The following is a 21,022-nucleotide window of genomic DNA, read 5'->3' on the forward strand; positions in this document are numbered from 1 at the left end:
AGTTCCTTTATGGACTGTCACTTTTATTTGGGTAGTTTGAAAGAAAATCTTGGACTGAGCTGAGTCTGATGGGGTGAATCAAAATACGTGTATGTGTATGTGTGTGAGAGTGTGTGTATGTATATACATACACACGTGCTAAGTAGAAAATAACACTCCATTACCCAGAGGATGCTGGAAAGCACAGAAACATGAGAAAGATGGGAAGATATTGCACAACTCTGCTCCAAAGACTGGAAATTAGGCAGAGGATGTGTACATCAAGAGATGGAAATCCCACCCTTGACTGACTTTTCTCTTCATGCTCCCTTAAGGAACAGGGATAACAGGAGATGGAAGGTCTTTGGTCAGAGAAAGGTCTTATTGATGTGGTGCTGGTTCATAACAACCATCTCTTGGGGGACTGGGCAAGAGGAGAAGGAAGACAGACAATTAGAAGATCTCAATCTCCTAACCAAAGAAGGCCATCAAAATAGTTTAAGAGAGAAAAAGGAACAAATATTTCATGCAAATGAGGCAAAAAAGGAAAAATAGATACAAAAGTAATTCAGAGGAGGGTATGTAGTGCTGAAACTTGACTCTCATCAGGAATGAACTAAAGAACAACATACATATATCTAAAAAGGTATAAAAGTCTTTTAATTCAAAAAGAAATGCAAGCACTAGGATAGAGTGGAGGGAGAGCATAAGAGAGGGAATCTTGGAGGAGGAGTGGGTTGATTAAAGGGAATAAATGTTTTTGAAGTTTTTAAAAAGAGGATGAGTGAATAGCATAGGGAAAGTATAGAAGGGTATAAATTAATTGGAATGGGATGAAGAAAGACCAACATATATATATATATGTTTGGAAAGATATAGAAATTTAAATTCAAGTAGAAATGAGGGCAAAGGAATAGGGTGGGGTTTGAGAATAAGGGAGAGATTGTTGGAGGGGAGGTAGAATAATAGGACAAAGTATCAGGTACAAGTAGATGAGTTGTGAAGATAGGAATGGGATGAGGACTAGAAGCAAAACAGAGAGTAAGGAGGGATAGGACTGTAGTGATAAGGATAGTGAGGAAAATAGGAAGGAAGATAATAAACAACTAGTAATTATGTAAATTGGATGAATTTCCCCATAAAATTAAAACAGGTATAGATGAAAAATTTGAACTCAACAATATGTTGTTTTCAGAAAATATTATAAAAATGAGAGATATACACAACATAAAATAAATATCAGGAGTAAAATGTACTAGGTAAACAAAAAACAAGGTTAATATAATCAAAATCTCAGACAAATTTAGTCAAAAGAGAAAAAATAGGGAAACTACGTCAGCCATATTAATCAATATTGTTTTAGGCTATTTAAAATAACTAGATAGTACAAGATTGAAATATTGCTGTATCATAAAAAAGATGAGCATATGAGGATGTCTGGGTACATTTGTGTATGATTATAGATATAGATTTTAGATATGTATGATATATTTCTATAGATTACATATATGTGTATACATATATAGATATACATTTCACATGTGTATACATACATACATACATACATGCACACACACAGACACACACTTAATTCTTGCCTTTGGGTGTAGGCGGGGGGAGAAAGGGAGAAAAAATAAAATAGTATGCAGCAGTGAACAAAAGAAAACCTACAAGAAAGCAACGAAAAGAGGAACAGCTCTGAATATAAAGTGTAGTATTTATTTTATTACATAGGCTTTCTTGAAATAGAAATTTATTGCTTTATATTTTGAATTCTCTCATGTGCTCAGCAATTTTTTCGTATTTAAAATATTTTTAAATTGTTAAAAGCAAAAAGGAAGAAGAAAATAAAATACCTTTTACTCTTCCTTTTATCACAGAATCTTAAAGTTGGAAGGGACTTCCAGGGTTACTTAAAGAGCAATCTGTTTTCCATTGTTCCTCACTAAACAATCAATGAGAGATTACTCAGTGCTCTAGAACAGGTATCTAACACAAAATCTCAAACTAATTGCTGTTTCAACACTCCCATGTACTGGGGAACTAGACTAAAAAGTAATTGAGAAATATTTATAAAATAAAAATATAATGAAACTTATGTTATTTCAATATATGATTATCTAAGTCATGCTGTATACCCTTCAGGGATCCTTATGATATAAGTAGTGTGGTCTTGTGGTCCCCTATTTTCTTTGTGAGTTTGACATTTCTCTTCTAGGCAACTCTCTTAAGACTAAAATCCAGGGAAGGTGCCGGTTCACATTAATAGAAGAATCTTCCTTGTCTGGGAGTTCTTTGTCAAGAGAACCAAAAAGAGATATGTTTTTTTTTTTTCCTCTTAATTTTTTCTTATTTAAAAATCTTTTTAAAAATATAAGCATTTCAATATGAAAAGAAAAATGATTACATGTGAAACTAAAAACTTGGTACATGAAAAGCTCATTTTAAAGTGTTAATTAAATTTAACAAGGTAGTAAATAAGTTGATCTATTTAGGTGTCCTGGTTTTCTTTTTTTCAGTTTTCTTTTTTCTTTTTTTTTTTTTTTTTCTGCTGAGGTATCTGGGGTTAAGTGATTTGCCCAGAGTCACACAGCTAGGATGTGTTAAATGTCTGAGACCAAATTTGAACTCAGTTCCTCCTGACTTTAGGGCTGGTGCTCTATCCACTACAGAAACTAGCTACCCCATTTTCATATTTTATTAATACTTTTTTTTTGCATTTCTGTCATTTGTCATCAGTTCACTACCAAACCCAAATAGAATCCTTCATTTATAGCAAGTGAAGTCAAGTTAACAAATTAACCCACTGACAGTGACTGAAAAGGTTTGTCTCATTCTGTACCTTTGGACTTTGATGTCTCTGTTAAAAGTCTATCATTAGTCTTCTGATATCAGGATTGGTCATTGCTTTGATCACAGTTCTTAAATCTTTCCAAACTATTTTTCTTATATACCTGCATTCTGCATATATTTGGTAGTTTTGTTATGTCAGAGAGTATGAAACTCCAGTTTAGTGCCTTTGGTTCCATTGTTCTAAATAGTTTATCAGCATAGTTGAAACTGTTCTTAGCTCCATTATCATTGATGTGTCTGTAATCTGAAAATTAGTGATGGATAAATGTCCCTTCCTGTCTTACAATTTTATGAACTTGAAAATTTTTTATGTTCATTATCTTTAAAATTATTTTAATATCTTTTAAATACACATTTATTTTTAAGTATAGCACTTGCCCAGCCTTGCTCTGCAGCTTATCCCTTTAACAAAGATTTTTTAAGAAAAAGAAAGAAGAATGCAAGCAAGAATATATACCAAAAGACACATCCAGCAAGTCTAGGAGTGTTTAGTAGTATTGCATAACCGTGGGTCCCACTTCTGTATAAAAAGGAGGAAGCTTATGTGATTATTCCTTCAGGACAATACTTGGCAATCATAATTACAAGGCATTTGGCTATTATTTTTATTCTTTCTATTTGCAGTATTGAAGCTAATAATTATTTTATCATTTTAGGTCATTGGGAATATATAGATATTTCTGTTTACTTTTATATGTTATCACATAAGTTTTCTCATGCTCCTCTTAATTCTTCCCACTTTTGATCTTTCAAGACAGCAGTTCTATATTGTTCTATTATGTTCTATAATCATAATTTCTTTAGCTATTGCCCAGTTGATAGTTACCTACATTGCTTCCAAGTCTTTGCTTCCACAAAAAAGTGCTGCCATGAACATTGAGGTATTCATGAGATTTGCAAGTCTGTTTTTGACCTCTTTAGAGGATATTCTTAGCAGTACTTCAAAGGGCATAGTCATTTCAGTATTTTTTCTTAGAATAATTCTAATGTGCTTTCCAGAATGTTTGGGCCAATTCATAGTTCTGTGAACAGTGTACAGGCATCTTCTCCAGTGTTGGCTTTTCCCAGTTTTTGTAATCTTGGCCAGTTTGCTATGTGGTACTGTGAAAGGAGAAATTATCATTTCTCCTATTAGTTTCTTCTACATGGTGGTTAATATTTGGCAGTTCAACCTGGGAAATGGCTTTTGCTGCCTGTGTACATGTCTGAGGATACATATGTATATTCATGTTATACACATTTGTGTGATATATATGTATATACACACATACATTTATACACATGTGTATGTGTTGTCTTGATATCTTGGGTATCTAAGTTTTGTCAGAGACATTTGATACAGAGCTTTTTTTTTTTTTTTTTTTTTTTTTAACAATTGAAATCTTCTTTTATTATTCTCATGGCATTTATTTTGTTTTTGCATACATTTTTCAATTTTCTTCACTTGCTTTCCCCAAGCTTTTCACAAGTCCACATCAGGTATGCTAGATAGCTGCTAACAAGTACAGTGATCTACCAGTGGTGAATTTAGTAATGTGTGTGGATAGGGAAAAAGAAGTGAGATGGGAGTTGTATTTGTAACTACAATGCTCAAAAGTATTTCAAAAGAGTTGATATATAATAGTTATATTATCAAAATGAGGCCAATTTAAAATAGCCTTAAAGATTTGTTTGTTCAATTAGAAGCTATTCAGCAAAATATTTGAACGTTTTGAATATATTAAGAACAAATGTTACTACTGAAATAGTTGCCATGGTTGTAGAGAGATTCAGAAGTCCACATTTAAGTTCAGTCTTGATGTTTAATAGTGTGATCATAGTTAAATTACTTAACTTCTCAGACTTAATTTTTCTTACCTGTGAAATGGAAGCAGTAATATTTATCCTATTTAGAGGAAACACATATTTCAAAATGATACACAAATATTAATTATCAATATAGCTTAGTGGATAGAGATCAGTCAGAAATAATGATAATGGTGTTAATTTCAACTAAGATATGTATGGCACACTAAAATTAGCAGAGCATTTTATACACATTATCTCATTTACCCTCACAACAACTTCTTGAAACAGATGCCATTATTATTCTCTCTTTACAGCTGAGGAAATTGAGGCTGAGAAAATGTAAGTAACTTGCCCAGGCTCAGTCTGCTATTACTGTCTAGTGTGGGATTTGAATATGGTTCTTCCTGATTCCACATCTTTGCTAAAACGAATAAATCACTTGGCTTCTCTCTCTCTCTCTCTCTCTCTTTCTCTCTCTCTCCTCTCCCCTCTCTATTCTCTCTCTCTCTCTTTATTTTTGCTGAGGCAATTGGAGTTAAGTGACTTCCCCAGGGTCACACAGCTAGGAAGTGTTAAGTGTCTGAGGCCAGATCTGAACTCAGGTCTTCCTGACTTCAGGGCTGGTGCTTTATCCACTACACTACCTAGCTGCCCCATTATGTGGCTTCTCATAAAGAAAATTGGGCGCAAGCCCAATCTCTGGCACAAAATAGTTCTGGGATATAGGCAAGCCACTTACCCTCCAAGGGAACTCTTTAAGACTAGATAAGCTCCATGCTAGGAGTCAATGGGCATTGGTGTAGAATGTTCTTTCCCAAGAGTTCCTTACAGCAATGAAATCATAGGCCTGGATCTATGCTACCACTATTATTATTTTTGTTATCATTGTCATAGCCCATCTACTACTATCTGTCCTTCAGATCTAACATCATTGTCTCACTTAAGTAATTAAGAAATTGTCTTTCTTGTTCCTGTCTGGAACTGAGTGATAAAAGTTAAAGAGATGGCAAATCGGAGCACTGTTAAATTTTCAGTGTGGAATAGGCAAGAAAATAGTAGTTGGAATACTATTAAGGCCCCTCAATAATAGATAAAGGGCTTTAGCCTACTAATCTTCGCGTTGAGGTGGAAAGTTGCATTGGGACTAAGAAGTTATACATTATAGAAAGGGAGCATGAGTATTAAAATTGTTGAATCAATTTGTGGGAGCAAGAAGTTCATTTTTTTAGCTTTAAGTAAAACAAACAAACAAAACTGAGTTCCCAGAGTGGAGTTTGCAGAAATATTTATAAAACTCAGTTAAAGTGAATTTTCTAAAAAAAAAAACCAAACAAACAAAAAATGAGATCATCTATGCCATTTTTCAGGCTACCTTAGGACAGAAGGTGGTTGTTGGCTTTTTACTCCAATCAATTATTGCTCTAAAAATCTTGTTTTATTATGAAATTTTACTGTTCCTTCTTCACAAATGAACATCTCATTAGTATTGGCAAAACCTTACAACAAAATAAGTGTAACTTGTCCAGTTTTCCAGTCCAGTTGTCCAGTTTCTCCAGTCTTATGTCACTAAATAGCATCTTAAAAGAGAGGAATCTGGGAGATAAGAAAAAGAGAGACATAATTTCAATAGTTTGAATATTCAACATTTAAAATGAATTTCTAAAACAGAATACTTGTTATCTAAGATGCACTTTGGTTATTATATCAAGTGGCATTATTTTTATAATTGATTGGGATAAAAAAAAAAAAACAATTACTACTTTCTATCCTAAGATATATTGAAGCATGTTATACATGCTCTCACTTTATGGGGAGTTTTGTTTTATACAAAGTATGTATGTATATATGTACATATATATATATATGTATATGTTAATATACATGTGATATATATGAGTACTATACACACAAACACACATGTACTGAAGATAGGTGTGGTGTATATATGTGTATATATCTAAAATTATATCTATTAATGAAATATTTATATATCTTTATCTGTAAATGGTTTGTACATATAGTATTTAAAGAAAAAGACCTCTATTACCATACTGATTATAATCTTTGGAAATTAGATACGAAATGATCCCAAGCTATTCCAAGGTTTTAGGATTCATGTCACCCTATAAAATTTCAACTGGTATTTCTCGGGAAGCTGCTATCTAAACCATGGCTACTAATAGATTTCTAATCTATTAAAATTAGTTTAACTATAACAAAACAAAGTTTAGGAAAATATTCCAGAGTTTCTTGTGGACTGAAAAGAGACTCCCATCTCTTTCCTTAGAGTTGTTTTTCTTACTTGATGGTAAATATATTAGCCTTAGAATTTACAGTTAGAATATTTTAGGATAATATTGGTAATCACCTTTCTACTATTTATTATGATTTTTATAATAATCAATAATTCTTATTTTACTTTAACCCCAACTATTTTGTTTTGATTCTAAAAGGACATCTAATCAATTTGGTTCTTATACCTATAATTACATTTACTTTTAAAAGACATTATTTGTAGAAATATGGAAAAATTGCATTTCTACCCAAGCCTTAAACATCCTACAGAGTGATCATATCATTTGAGACACTTTTTTACTCTACAATTAACTATTTTAGAAATTGGAACACTTCCCCTTTAAGCACTTTTAATCTCAATGTAAATTATAAATTACTTAGCAACAAAAAAGATCAAATATATATTCCAAAACTTGTAATGAATAATAAATTTCTCATTTAAGTATGTTTTATTTTACCTCTTGCAAAATAGAAGTTATCTTGGGATAAGAAGCGTTTTCAGCTTTTTTTATTTTAAGAAATGTTTATATATTTAAGTAAACATTTTCAAGTTTAATATTTGGTATGACATTATTACTTAAGTACTTTCATTTATTAACTATACGTTTACATATTTTTTAAATTTTTGAACAATTTTATTTAAAATTATGCTAAGTTATAGAGAGAAATTTTATAGGTTTCTAATTATATTAGCCACAGTAGCATGAGAGCAAAAAGGCTAGTTATTTTCATATCACAACTTTATTTAGCCTAGAAGAAGCCTTTCCTGATTCCCCATACTACTAGTATGGTCTGATTGATAGTTCAAATTTATCTAGTTTATATTTTGTTTTTACATAGCTGTTGGCATATTACTCTGCCCGTTAGAAAATATGCTTCTTGAAGGCAGGATTGTGTTTTTGCCTATATCTATCTTTCTATATACACATATATGTATATCCATATACATACACATAGCATGCATAGCACAGTGCCTAGGGCATAGCTGTTTATCAAATACTTTTTGACTTAATTTGATTGATTCATTTTTCAGTTGAATTGAATAAGTCAATACTTCTACAGATAATGAAACTAAATCATCACAGAGCATAGCAAACTATGAGAGTATGTTGGTTGGATTTTATTTGACAAGAATACTGGAAATTTTGTAACTAAATGATTATAGGTACCTCCCTGCTAAATAATGATGTTCAGTTTAATTTGTGCCAGAACTGAATAATAGTATTATAAGAAGTTCACAACAATTTTCATTCTTTGTTAATATCCCAGTAAATGCTCAATTGAAAGAAAAAAATATCATGCCAAAGAAACGAATTGTTTAGTTTGTTTTTTTTGGCATGGATTTGTAGAGAGAAATATTTCTACTTTAAGAGTTGGTGAGGTGCATTAAAATATTTATTAATTTGAGCTTTGAGGACTTGGATAGAATGTTTAGTTAGAGGCAATAATAAATTATGGAATTGTTTTCTGATGCCTTATGTGAATCTGAAAATTTTTCCTTTGGGTTACCTTTTTTTTTTTTTTCCCCTTATTAAATTCCTTTTATTCTTTAAAAAATTTCATTGCTTTGAGAAAGCTGGGTGGCGCAGCTAATAGAGTTTTGGATCTGGAGTCCGGAAGATATGAATTCAAATGCATCTTCAAACACTAGCTGTATGACTGTAGACAAGTCACTTAACCTCTACTAGACTCAATTTTTTCAGCTGTAAAATAGGGATGATAATAATAGCACCTCTCTCTTTCTCCAAGATTGTTGTGAGTTCAGATGAGATAAGATTTGTACAACATTTTGCTTGGTACCAGGCACAAAAGAAGCCCTCTATAAATATTCTCTTCTCTTCCCCTTCCCATTTATCTTATATCAGCTCTTATCTTTGAGGTGTTTAAAAGTCTCAAGAAATATAATCTCATTTGAATCTCATAAAACCCCTGGAAGTTAGGTGCTATTATTATCTTGTTTTTACACTTGAGGAAACTAAGACAGAGGTTAAATAATTGCTCAGAGTCATATACTTAGTAAGTGCCTGAGATTAAATTTCATCTTGAATCTTCCCAACTCCAGGTCCATGGCTCTATCACCTAGTATTCCTTCCATCAGAAGTTTTCTCTAAAATTTGCCTTTATTTCAGTAGTCTCACAGAATACAGAATAGAGAAATAATAGTAATATTACCACCAGAATTTATATAGAACTTTCCAGTTTATAAAATGTTTTAAAACTTTTTTTTCAGTTGATCCTCACAATAATCCTGAGAGGTGAGTGCTATTGTTATTTCCATTTTACAGTACTTGTATTTCTATTTATCCTCTTCCAGAGAGAATGTAAGAGAGTCTTTTGAGAAAAGCATGTTAGTATAAGGCTTCTTTCATTGTTCTCCCTCTCTCTAGTCTTATTTAATTTTGGTACTAGTACTATTAGAGGCTTAAATTTATAAAACATTTAATGTTTGCAAAACATTATTAAGTATGTGTGTGCATATAAAATAATCCTATGATTTAAATACTACAGGTATTAGTATGTTTTATATGTGTGTTTATACAAAACAAATCTGTGATTTAAATACTACAGGTATTACAGTGTATATGTATATATATATGTATGTATATATATATATATATATATATATATATATATATATATATATATATATAGTGTGTGTGTGTGTGTGTTTATACAAAACAAACCTATGATTTAAGTGCTATGGTTATTATTAGTCACATAATCACTCTGGGCCTGTTTTTCCTCATCTCTCAAATGAGGGAGTTGGACTAGATTACTTCTGAATCTATGACCACCATTTTATGATGAGGAAATAGTAAGATTAAAGGATTTGCCTTTGGTCATACTCTTAGTACATATTAGCAGCAGTCTAAAACCGTGGTCTCTTCCTGACTCAAATCCAACATTCTTTCCCCTTTACCAAAATTCCAGATGAAAACTGACCAATTAAAATAGTAATACCTTTAGGATAATGTAATCAATTTTCCTATGATTTGGTGATGAAGAAGCATTTACAGAACATATTTTCCTTAAGAATATTTCTACTAGAAATAACTAGATTATTCCCTTTAATGAGAAAAGACATGAAACAATTTCTTGGTATTTGTGCCCCTTCAGAAAAGTTATATTTGTTTCTCTTCCATGTAGACTTCAGAGGAATGTCATTGTATTTTATTTTTCTTTTGAATGTCACTGCAATAATGAGATGGCTACTTTAAAAAGTCATTAACATTTTGAGTCAGGTCTGATCTGATTTTTAAAATTAAATATGTCTTGTAAAAACAAATATTTTAATTTGTAAACTAATACAGATCATAAGAACATGTGGTAACAACTCAGACCCTATCCCCTTTTCATTCCACTTTTGATACAAGGCCATCTTTACTTTTTCATAATTCTTAGGACTTATAAACAATTTCTCTTAAAAGCCTTATCAGTTAAAAAGACCTGGAATTCCCGATGATCATATGTTTATTTTTCAAATGAATATTATTTATTTTGGGTTGATAATTGCCATAATTGATCTAAATTTCTTTTGAAGAGGAAAAACCAAATGACTTTTTTTTTTTTTATCAAACTCTTCTTATTTCAATACTTAGCATATCTTAACACTTCCACATTAGTAGAGAGTTTACATAAATTTTTGAATTCAAAATAATTCAACTGATGTTGAGCCTCCTAGTGCTGAATCCAAAATTAGCTAGACTGGTCTTGGGAAAACAAGCAGAATCTGTCACTGAGCCTATATGCTAGGCTTAGGCCTCTTCTACTTAATAGGACCTGTCAGAGTCTGGATTCCCCAGGCATAGCTTTTTGAATAGTCTTGAGACAATGAAATAGGCATTGTAGTAAAAATTTAGTGAATCACTAAATTAGTCATCTTCACAAATATTAGCTGTGACTGCAAGTCAAAGGATAACACTTACATAAAATATGCACCTGTTGCTCAAAATCTATATGTGGTTATGTTCAAATTTTTATGGTTTGATTGTGAACCCATTTGGGGTTTTCTTGGCAAAAATACTTCAGTGGTTTGTGATTTCCTTTTCCAGATCATTTTATAGATCTGGAAAATGAGGCAAATAGGCTAAAATTGCTTGGCTAGGTTCACAGAGCAAGTGTTTGAGACCAGATTAGAACTCTGTTTTTCTGATTCTAGACCCAGAACTCTATACACTGAGCCACCTTGCTGCCTCTCTTAATTCATTTTTAAAAATTCTTTTGGAGCTCTTCCACAAATGTTTTTTGGACCTGAGACAAATTTACATTTTTCTTTGTATCTTTGGATATAGTATTTTTGACTTTGTTGCATTCTTCTGCTTTTGTGCTTTGATCTTCCCTGTCATTCTAGTAATTTTCTATGATCATGGTTTTTGTTTTTATTTTTATTCCATTGTTATTTCTTGACTTTTACCTTGCTGTTAAAGTTGAGCTTTACTCTTGGAGAGAAGGCAACACTGTCCGAAGTTTCAGGCCTTTCTTGTTCTTACTCTCAAAGCTAATTCTAGGGATTTGTAAGTTTTCAGTTCTTCCAAGGTGGTGTGATCTAAAAAGAGATATGTTTACTACTCTTCTGGCCTATACTCTGTTCTGTGATAAACCACAAATACTCTTTTCAAGCTTGGACCTATGACCAATGTCCTCATTCCCCTGTGTCCATAATCTCTGGTGTGCTATTGCTCCTCCTGTTCTTAGAACTGTCTCTCAGGACTGTGACTTGTACCCATGAATGAGCAATGTAATGGAATACCTTACTAAGTGCCAGCAAAAAGATCCATGTAATTTCCTTCTGACCAGTTGTTTGAATCCTTTACAGTTTGTGGACTGAGAGCTCTGGAAGCTATTGCTTCCACCACTGATTCAATCATCCAATCCTTTTATACAGTTTCTAAATTAATATTCTTAAGGCACATCTGACTTCATCACTTGCCAGCTCAAGAATTTTTAGTTACTCCTATTACTTCAAGGATAAAATACAAATTCCTCATTTGGCTATTCAAAGTCTTTCATAATCTTGCTTCTTCTTACCTTTTTATATTAACTTTGTTGCTTTCCTTGATACATTTTACAAAACTATCTTAACTAGCTATTTCTTGAACTCAGCCTTTTATCTCACATCATGCCTTTACAATGTTTAGAATGTATTCTCTGTTCACGGAAACTCCTTAGAATCCCTATAATTTTTTTAAAGGTCAGTTTATTTAGGACTTGTATTTCCTAATCTCCTCAATTGTCAGTACTCTTTCTTTCCTCAGATTGCCTTTTTTGCTAATTTCTGTTCTTTTTGTATCCATGCTTCCTCCCTTCCCTAATATAATGTATGTAAACTTAAATGCAGTTTCTGTGTTTTTTCTTTTTTTTTTTTCTTCTTATTTTTTTTTTTATCTCTGGCAATTAGCCTAGCACCTCATAAATGGAAGATGCTTACTAAATGTTAGATTGGTTTGGATTTTATGGACAAAACATGTATTGAAGTTACTTGGGGTAGGGGGTGATTTGGGCCCAGTATTTTCTGCTTTAAAGTGTGTATCACTATAATGGATGATCTTTTGAAGTAGTGAACCTTATATGAATGAAAAGATTGAAATAGAATCAATAAATACTCTCAAGGATATGGTTTTCCTTTTGAAAATATTTATCTTTTTTTTCTCCTTTCTTTTGTTTCATCATTTTCTAGGGATTTCCTTTCCCTCACTCCAACAGAATCCTCCCTTGTAACAAGAGAAATTGTGGTGTGAGATTTAAGTGCTGTAATAACTGGGGAGGAGTCTTATGTATGTGTTGTATGTTAGTGTATTTGTCTTTGGAAGGGTATAATAGTAAAAGAAGATATATAATTCCTGTCAAAAGATATAGATGAAAAGGGAAGTACCCCTTTTCTTTCATTTTTAGTTTCCAATAGTATGAAACTGAAAGCTTAGTTGCTGGAAGAATTCCACCAAATTGTGAAGGATGAGGTATTTGAGACTGGAGAACAAGAAAATAGATCTTTCAAGGCTTTATTAGCAACTCTTAACCCACTTATTCCTAACATATTTTCCTAGGAATATTTCCTCAAATAACTATCCATGGGGCAACTTATTAGTAGGGATTGTGCCTAATAAAGCTCAACATCTAACCCAGTACTTTATACCTAGTATAGGCATTTGATAAATATTTATTATTTAATTGAGTTAGGATATGTAGTCATTTGTTTTCATGATTTTAACTAAAAGTTATTATCTTTTGTTTGACATCTCTGTATTTTAAGTCTTTTCCCCATGTCAGAAGATAGACCTAGACATACTTAAGAGCAAAAAACATCTCTTGCTACTTCTGTATTTTTCAATATGTTCAGTATGATGCTATGAATATTCCAGGTACATAACAAATGTTAAAACAAGGAAATTTATGAATTTGAGGTATTGTTTTAGATGTCATTATGTATGCAACAACAAATAAAAGGATGTTTTTGCCCTTAAGAATCATTTTAGCAAAGAAACTATAAATGTAAATGACTTCAATTTTCTACAAAAGGTTATTAGAAATGATTTTGAAAATATTAGATTATAATTAGATAATTGAATAATAGAATACCCATTGATGATATGATGGGGATAGCTAAAATGAAAAGCAGCAACCAAAGAGATTCCTTTTGCAATCAAAGAGAGGTGGAGATAGAAAAGGAAGAGATGAAGGATGGAAGTGTAGATGCTCTAGGAGGCAGTGGAGTTAAAGGCACAAATAGAGACAGGGACGGTAGAAGTAGAAGGATGAGCTTTTTCTTGGAGATTGAAGCAAATAGAGAAAGGGACGGGTGATGATGTAGAGGGGTTTTTGAGATATTAAGTACTTAAATATATAGTTATCAGGTTCTCTTTTGGTCTCATATCAATGATCACAAAGAACTTAACCTTTGCGGTAAATTTACTTTGACAAGACACAAAACAAAATTTTGTCATTGTTTGGGTGAAAACTTATATATTAAGAATATAGTAATGTCAATTTATTAGTTTGATCTTATCAATACCTCTATATAAAATGGAATTTTAAAATTTTTTTCTCAGGTGTTAAATTATTGTTTTATTTTTCATCATCATGTATCATAGAAATTTTCAGATAGTTCCATCGGTTCCTTCATGGATTCATGTGAAATAAACTTCCATTAGTAATAGCTTCAAAATTTATTACTTCATATTGCCCTAAAGATTTTGGGGGACTTTTTGCTTCCCTTTTTAGGGCTTGGGTTCATTCCCTTGAAGTTGTAACTTGTATATTTTATCTCCTTTTCTATTCTCTCTCTTCTTGCTGCCCTCCCTTTTTCTCCTCCTTGCAAAAAATAGATTTGAGATGCTGTAAGATTTCTTAGAGACCATAAGAGAGCTTTTTAGTGAGTCATAAGTACATAGGATAAATTAAAAAAAAAAAAAACTATCAGATTGTAAAGGTTTTCAAATACTACTTTCTTCTTTTTTAGTCAAAAATCATTCTATATGTTATTAAGGCATGTTCAGTCCGAGAATTTTGTCTTCAGACATTCATTCTTTTCTAATATTTCTTAGTCAAGAAAACAGGTGAAATCAATTCAAGGTTCAGTGATAATTCCGAAGATATGTTAATTGAGAATTCTAGAAATATATCCAGTTCTTGTTAGTGGGTATAGACCTATGCTTTACATATTGTTATATTCTTAAAATCTGTCTATAATTTGAATTCATGGAAATCCCATAATGCTTTAAATTCACTACGAATTTAAGATCAATATTGTGTTAAGTATAAAAAGGAATATTGCTTTCCTAAACAGTTTTTTGTTTTTTTTTTTCAAATCTGGATTTTTTTTCCCTATTGGGTTTTTCCCAAAGAAAGTCACTCCAATCACTATGTTGTAGATAAATTGTGCACCTATGATACAGTGGGTTGTGTGCCATATTCAGCATGCATCCTATATGAGGACCACATCTCTTATCCCTAGGGCACCATGTGGAATAGCGATGAGGTCCTGACCCAATTGGGCGATGCAGAAGTTTATCCTGCCAATGGGAGAATGGCATTTCTGGCAGCAAAGTTGCTTCCACCCATCTGGGTTGGTGCCATGGCAAGTTTCCCTCACTGAAGGAGTGGATCTAGAGTCCTTATCCAGCTGGTCAGATTATTTGCTGATTCTGATTATCTGTGCCAATGATCCCTTTTGCTGATATGGAAATTAAGGAGATGACAGTAATCTGTCCTCTAAATTCTTGATCATTGAATATCTCTAGGTTTTGTCATTTGAAATTGCATGGTATACTTTTATTCAGCACTTTAAAAAATGATGCTAACATGAAATAACCTGTGAAGCACTTTGCAAATCTTGAAACACTGTATAAATGTTACTTATTATGAGTATTATTTTAGAGAGGAAGTACTACTACTGAATTGAATCAGTAACCTTTTGAATTCTAGTTTTCATCTCTTAACCCATGAAAGTATCCTTAGACAAATCACTTTTTATGGCTATCACTTTATTCCTTAATTAAGTAAATGCAGATAAAAATATTGACCTTTTTCACAGAAGGGCAAGAAATTTGTTGATATATAGTGGATGAAAAAAGAATGTAATTTAATTATTAAATATAAGCTGTGAAGTTATGGTTATTTTATTTCCAAATTTCTAAAGAATAAAGTCACTATTGTATTAGAATACTAATAATTAACATAAATTGTAATTATGATTATGATGGGCCAGGATGAATGGAGTCTTCCCATCATAGGATACTTCAGAGGGTATCAGATAGCCAATTAAAGCCATTCTTTCAGGAGATGACTGTATCTGGAAATTTTTTTATAGGAGGAGCAAAAAAGGGACCAAATCAGAGTTTCTGACATGGGAGGGTAGGGAACCCAGAGAATGTAAGTACTTGTGTTTCTGTAATACTGTAAGTCTCTTTCTACTATACTACACATTTTCAGATTAATCTTCCTAAAATATGAAGATCTATATTATTTCTCTATGTCTTTCTCCTATCCAAAAAACTTAAACAATTCCATGTATCCTATAAGATTACTTAACTTGGCATTTCAGGCCCTTCACCATAGAGTCTATAGCATGGGTCCTCAAACTTTTTAAATAGGAGGCCAGTTCACTGTCTCACAGACTGTTGGAGGGCCGGACTATAGTAAAAACAAAAACTTTCTTTTGTGGGCCTTTAAATAAAGAAACTTCATATCCCTGGGTGAGGGGGATAATGGTCCTCAGCTGCTGCATCTGGCCTGCGGACCATAGTTTGAGGACCCCTGGTCTATAGCATAATTTTCTAATTTTCTCTACTATTCTTCTTATCTAGAGCCCCTTAATGGTAGCCAAACTGGTCTGTTTATTAATTTCTAAAATACTTTATTCATTTCAATAATTCAACCTTTCTCTTTAATTATTGTCCTTTTTAAGCTCTGTAGTCCAATGATATTGGTCTACTATATATGGCCTACATTTTTTTTTTTTGCATTTTTGTCTCAATTGATGCCTTTACTTATTTGGGTCCTTCCATTTGGAATGACCTCTTTCCTCATATGTATTTCCTGAATACCATACATTTCTTCAAGACACATTTGAAGTTTCACTGGCAGGTTATTGGTTAGAAAGAAATTCTCTCTATAACATCTTAACAAGTGATCATCCAAATAACACAAATCCCCACAAATGTGAATCTTAATACCACATAAAATAATCTATTTTAGAAAACTAATTATAAGAATATTTTCCACATATTTCAGGGTTCTATTATCCTTTTTATTTTTGTTATTCCTTATTTTGCTCTCTGTAGTCCAGCATAGCAACTCTAGTCTATTTTAGTCATGACAGTCTTTCATATATTAGGAGAAAGTTATCATGTCACCTTATATCTTCTCAAAGTTAAATATTCCTCATATCCTTTAATCAGTTGTATGGTACAGTTTTGAGTCCGTTCATCATTCTAGTTTTTATGAACCTTTTTTTAATGAACACTTTTGTCAATATCACACTCAAACTTGGCAACTAAACATAAAAATAATATTCCAGATGTGGCCTGATCAGGGCAGAGATTGGTATTACTGTTATCTCCCTTTTTGCCCCTAGAATATAATGTCTCTCTTAATGTAACCTAAGGTGAATGAACTGTTTTTGGCTTCTAAGTCATACTTTTGATCTATATTGTATTTGTATTCATCAAAACTCCATGTCCTTTCTACATTAATTGTTCTTTAACTGCATCTTCCCTATCTTGTATCTCTATACAATTAATTTTTTCCCAGTCCAAATGTAGACCTTTACATTTATCTTTATTAAATAGCACTTCTTAGATAAAACCCATCATTCCAGACTGTTGAAATTTTTTGAGTCTCGGTTCCTTCAGATTTAACAATATGCCATCTCTTTCTTCATCTAAGTAATGGATCAAAAATGTTGAAGAGAATAATGTCAAAAACAAAGCATTGGAGGACTACTCCAATTCATTCAGTCAATCAAGCTTTCATTCATTCCTTCATTCCTGCCTAGTTTTTGCCACACACTGGGGCTTCAGGCAGAAATGAAGCAGTCCCTGTTCTCAAGGACCTTACAGATAAAAATAAAATAAAATCATATATTCATGTATTGGTATATATAGAGAGAATAAACAGTAAGTGAATACAAAATAGCTTAGGAGAAAGGAAGACATTTGCTCTTGAAGGGATTCAGAAAAGGCTTCATATAGAAAATCATGTGTTAAAAGAAGAGATTCCATATCTCTGAGGTGAGGAGGGAGAGAACATTACAGGCACGTTATGTCAAAGTTTCTTAATTTTTTTTTTTTTTTTTTTTTTTTTTTTTTTTTTGCTGGTATGTCATGGACCTTTGGTAATCTGGTGAAACCTGTGGCTCTGTTATCAAAATAGTGCTTGAAAATGAATACCTAATAGGAATACAAAAAGAAATTAATTATATTTAAATTCAGTTATCAGTTCATCAAAATTCAGCCTATACCAACCCACTTCCTTTAATTATTGCTCTTTGACTCCAGTCATTCAGTCATTTCTAAATCTATCAAACTGTCCACATTCCTTCTTGTCCCCAACGATGCCATAAAATATTCCATTAATGGTCTTGCTGAGCTGCAGCTCTGCCATGTCTATAGTATCCCTATGATCAGTCTTAATTGCCTGTTGATCAATACATCTTGCACTATGATGTTCACTAATTACTGTAGATTATCTTTTTAAGTTTATAGGACTTTTTATCTGTACTACTCATTTGATTTTTAAATTGTAACTTGATTATTTGTTATCTTTTAATATGTCTAGGTCTATTCTTTCTGTTTACCTTATAAACATTAGAATGAGGTATCATATTTATTTTGTTTTGTTTTGGAGGCAATCCAGTTAAATGACTTGATTAGAGCACATAGCTAGTAAGTTTCTCAGGCTGCATTTGAACTCGGCTCCTCCTGGTTCCAGAGCCAATATTTGTTTAGTGGGAGTATCACCTAACTGCCCAATTAAAAAAAAAAAATCTTCATAGCTTTATAATACAATTTTTTTAAATAGAGAGGCAATCTTAATGTTTGTGAATGAATATTTTATAAAGTTTAACACTTTTATATGGTTCTAATACAATTATTTATTAATTTATTAAATAATTTTTATTTAGTTTAATCTATTAAAACAATATAATTTCTTTTTTGATCTGTAACTAATATTGAAAATGAAGGGCAAAAAATATGTGAAGTGAGGTGGGGAGCAGGATAAGCTGTTAGTAGCTCACATTTATATAGAATTTGATAGTTTACAAAACTCCTAACAAATTCTGTCAGTTATATACTGTGATATTATTATTCTTCTTTACAGAAGCTTGGAATTATTAAGCAACTTTCCTACTGTGAATATATAGCTAGTAAGTGTAAGAGTAGAGACTAGAATCCAGGTCTTCTAACTTCAAAGCCAGATCATTTTGTGCTGTTCTTTGCTGCTTCAGTTACTAATAAAAGGAATATATATGTACTGTTCCTTTAAATATTCCAGTATATGTGTGCAAAGTCTATTTCATACTCCTCTAAATATTCTGTGATTTTGTTAAGGAGAAACTGAATTTTTATTATAAAAGGAAGAGTATATTGTAAAGTAAAATATGAATAATTAATTGTCATGGACATAGCTTATCTCTTAGTATAATAGTTGTAAATTATTTTGAAATTTAAAAGTTGAATAAAGGAATAAAGAGGTTTTGAAAAGGCACTTAACAGTACAATTCTGAGTCTTATACTTAATCTGGACTTTTTTTTCTCCAAATGGGATCTTACATTTTTCTGTGTTTAACTTGCCCTTTGCTCTTTACCTGATTAGAAAATATTGCTTCTTTTTAAAAAAATATTTCTCTTGCAGTTTTATTGATTTGATAATACTATATTAAAGATTTTTGTCTTTTATTTTTACTTGTTAGGTTTTATGAAAAAATTTTAAATTAAACATTAAGATATGTGTATGTTCAAATTTTATTATTCTGAGTATTTGTTTGGAGACATTTAAATGACAATTGGTTGTAACTTTCTGAAAATAAGTATTAGAATGTAGTGATTATTCATGTGATAAATATGGTTAGTTTTTCTATAAGAACAGCTAAAATGTCCTTTCATTTTCTTTCAGGACTATTAGTTCAGTAATCTCTATATCTGATTGAGGCTTAAAAGAACTTGTGTCCAATGTTCTGTCCAAATTCAAATTGTTGAAATACTTTTAATATTAGTACTCTCAGTTCCATTTTAATATTCTGTATTGCTGTAGGAGACATCTTAAAATATTTTGCCTCTTTCATATGGCATTCAAAATATGAATACTAAGGAATAAATAATTTTTATATATAATTTCTGTTTATGAACTAGCTAATTATACAATACACAAATGCAAAATAAAATACTGGTATTTGGGGAGGTGAAATATTATTAAAAGCAGAGATCTAGGAATGAAATAGTAAATTGTTTTCTACTTCATCGTTTCATTTTTTAAAATGGGTCTTTTTGACATCTAAAAATATCTCACTAATCTGCATTTTGGACAAGTCTTTTCCCTTTGTCATAAAAAAGAAGAGTACTTAAATTTTCTGGTCATCATTTATTATATTTATGTTGTAAATAAAAGCAATTTAAATTGTAACTGCATTGATTTTATACGAATGAATTTTTTTTCTTCCCAAGGAAATAGAGAAACTGAAATTAGAACTGAATGAAAGCAAGCAGCGTATTGAACAAGCACAGCAGGATGGAGCAAGAGCCAGAGATGAGTGCATAAAACTGACAGAGCTGCTGGGCAAAACGGAGCACCAACTGTACCTCTCCAGGTACCCCCTAATCCTATTAAATGCCATAGCACACATTTCCTTCTACTCCTTCTTTTCCACAGGCGTCCAGGCAGTTGTTACAGACAGTCTCAGTCATTCGCTCTATGCACAGCTTTCAGGCACATTAGGCAAAATGCAGACGTGGAAGCAAAACATGTGAATGATGAATGTGGCTTCTATAAAACACAATCTTTATTCTAAAGGACTCATAGGTATTAATGATTCACTTTTCAAATAGCAGCCAAAAGGACATACCTCATGCCCCAGAGTTAACATTTAGGGGAGAATTCTGGGTACTTGGGGGGAATGTGGAAATAACTGTAACATGTGATATACCAGACACACTGAAAAGAGTTATAAGATGCAAAATTTGAGGGATAGATGGTATAAGGTTTAGAGATTAAGCTGATTGCTGCTATTGACCCATTGAAAAGTGTTGCTAAGTATGTGTTACAAAATATATTGTTGCTTGTAGTGTGATATGAAGGTCTTAATTATAAAGTGTCAGTGTCATATACGAGTCCCCAGAAAGAATCAGAGTATTACAAGAAACAAATATTCTGAATGTATTTTTAAAACAAGAAAACAATCAAATAAATGTATTGAATGATTCAGATCTCCATTTTAGTGGCTATATATTTTGAGTTTTAATAAGTTTTTTTTTCATTTGCATGCCGGATAACTACATTCTTCATATATCTTAGGGTGCAATTGGTCTTAAAGAAAAAGAATCTTGCTACCAAAATACATACAAATCTTCACGATACTAGGTTCTAAAATCAGTTAGACAACAGCCATCCATTC

The 21,022-nt window shown here is 31.8% G+C and overlaps 1 protein-coding gene across 9 annotated transcripts in view; it reads left to right on the forward strand.

Annotated features, from left to right (window-relative positions):
- Window positions 1-21,022, forward strand: part of SDCCAG8 (serologically defined colon cancer antigen 8) — a 270,874-nt gene that overhangs the window by 107,214 nt on the left and 142,638 nt on the right. For all 9 annotated transcript variants that reach the window (XR_004234180.1, XR_004234179.1, XM_031968542.1 and 6 more), the window contains exon 13: window positions 20,076-20,218. Coding sequence is in view for 7 of the 9 variants with exons in the window: in XM_031968542.1 (XP_031824402.1) it covers window positions 20,076-20,218 (143 nt within the window). In the remaining 2 variants the exon portion in view is untranslated. The remainder of the gene's footprint in view (window positions 1-20,075; window positions 20,219-21,022) is intronic.

Source organism: Sarcophilus harrisii, chromosome 4, assembly GCF_902635505.1.
Source record: "Sarcophilus harrisii chromosome 4, mSarHar1.11, whole genome shotgun sequence".
NCBI lineage: Eukaryota > Metazoa > Chordata > Mammalia > Dasyuromorphia > Dasyuridae > Sarcophilus > Sarcophilus harrisii.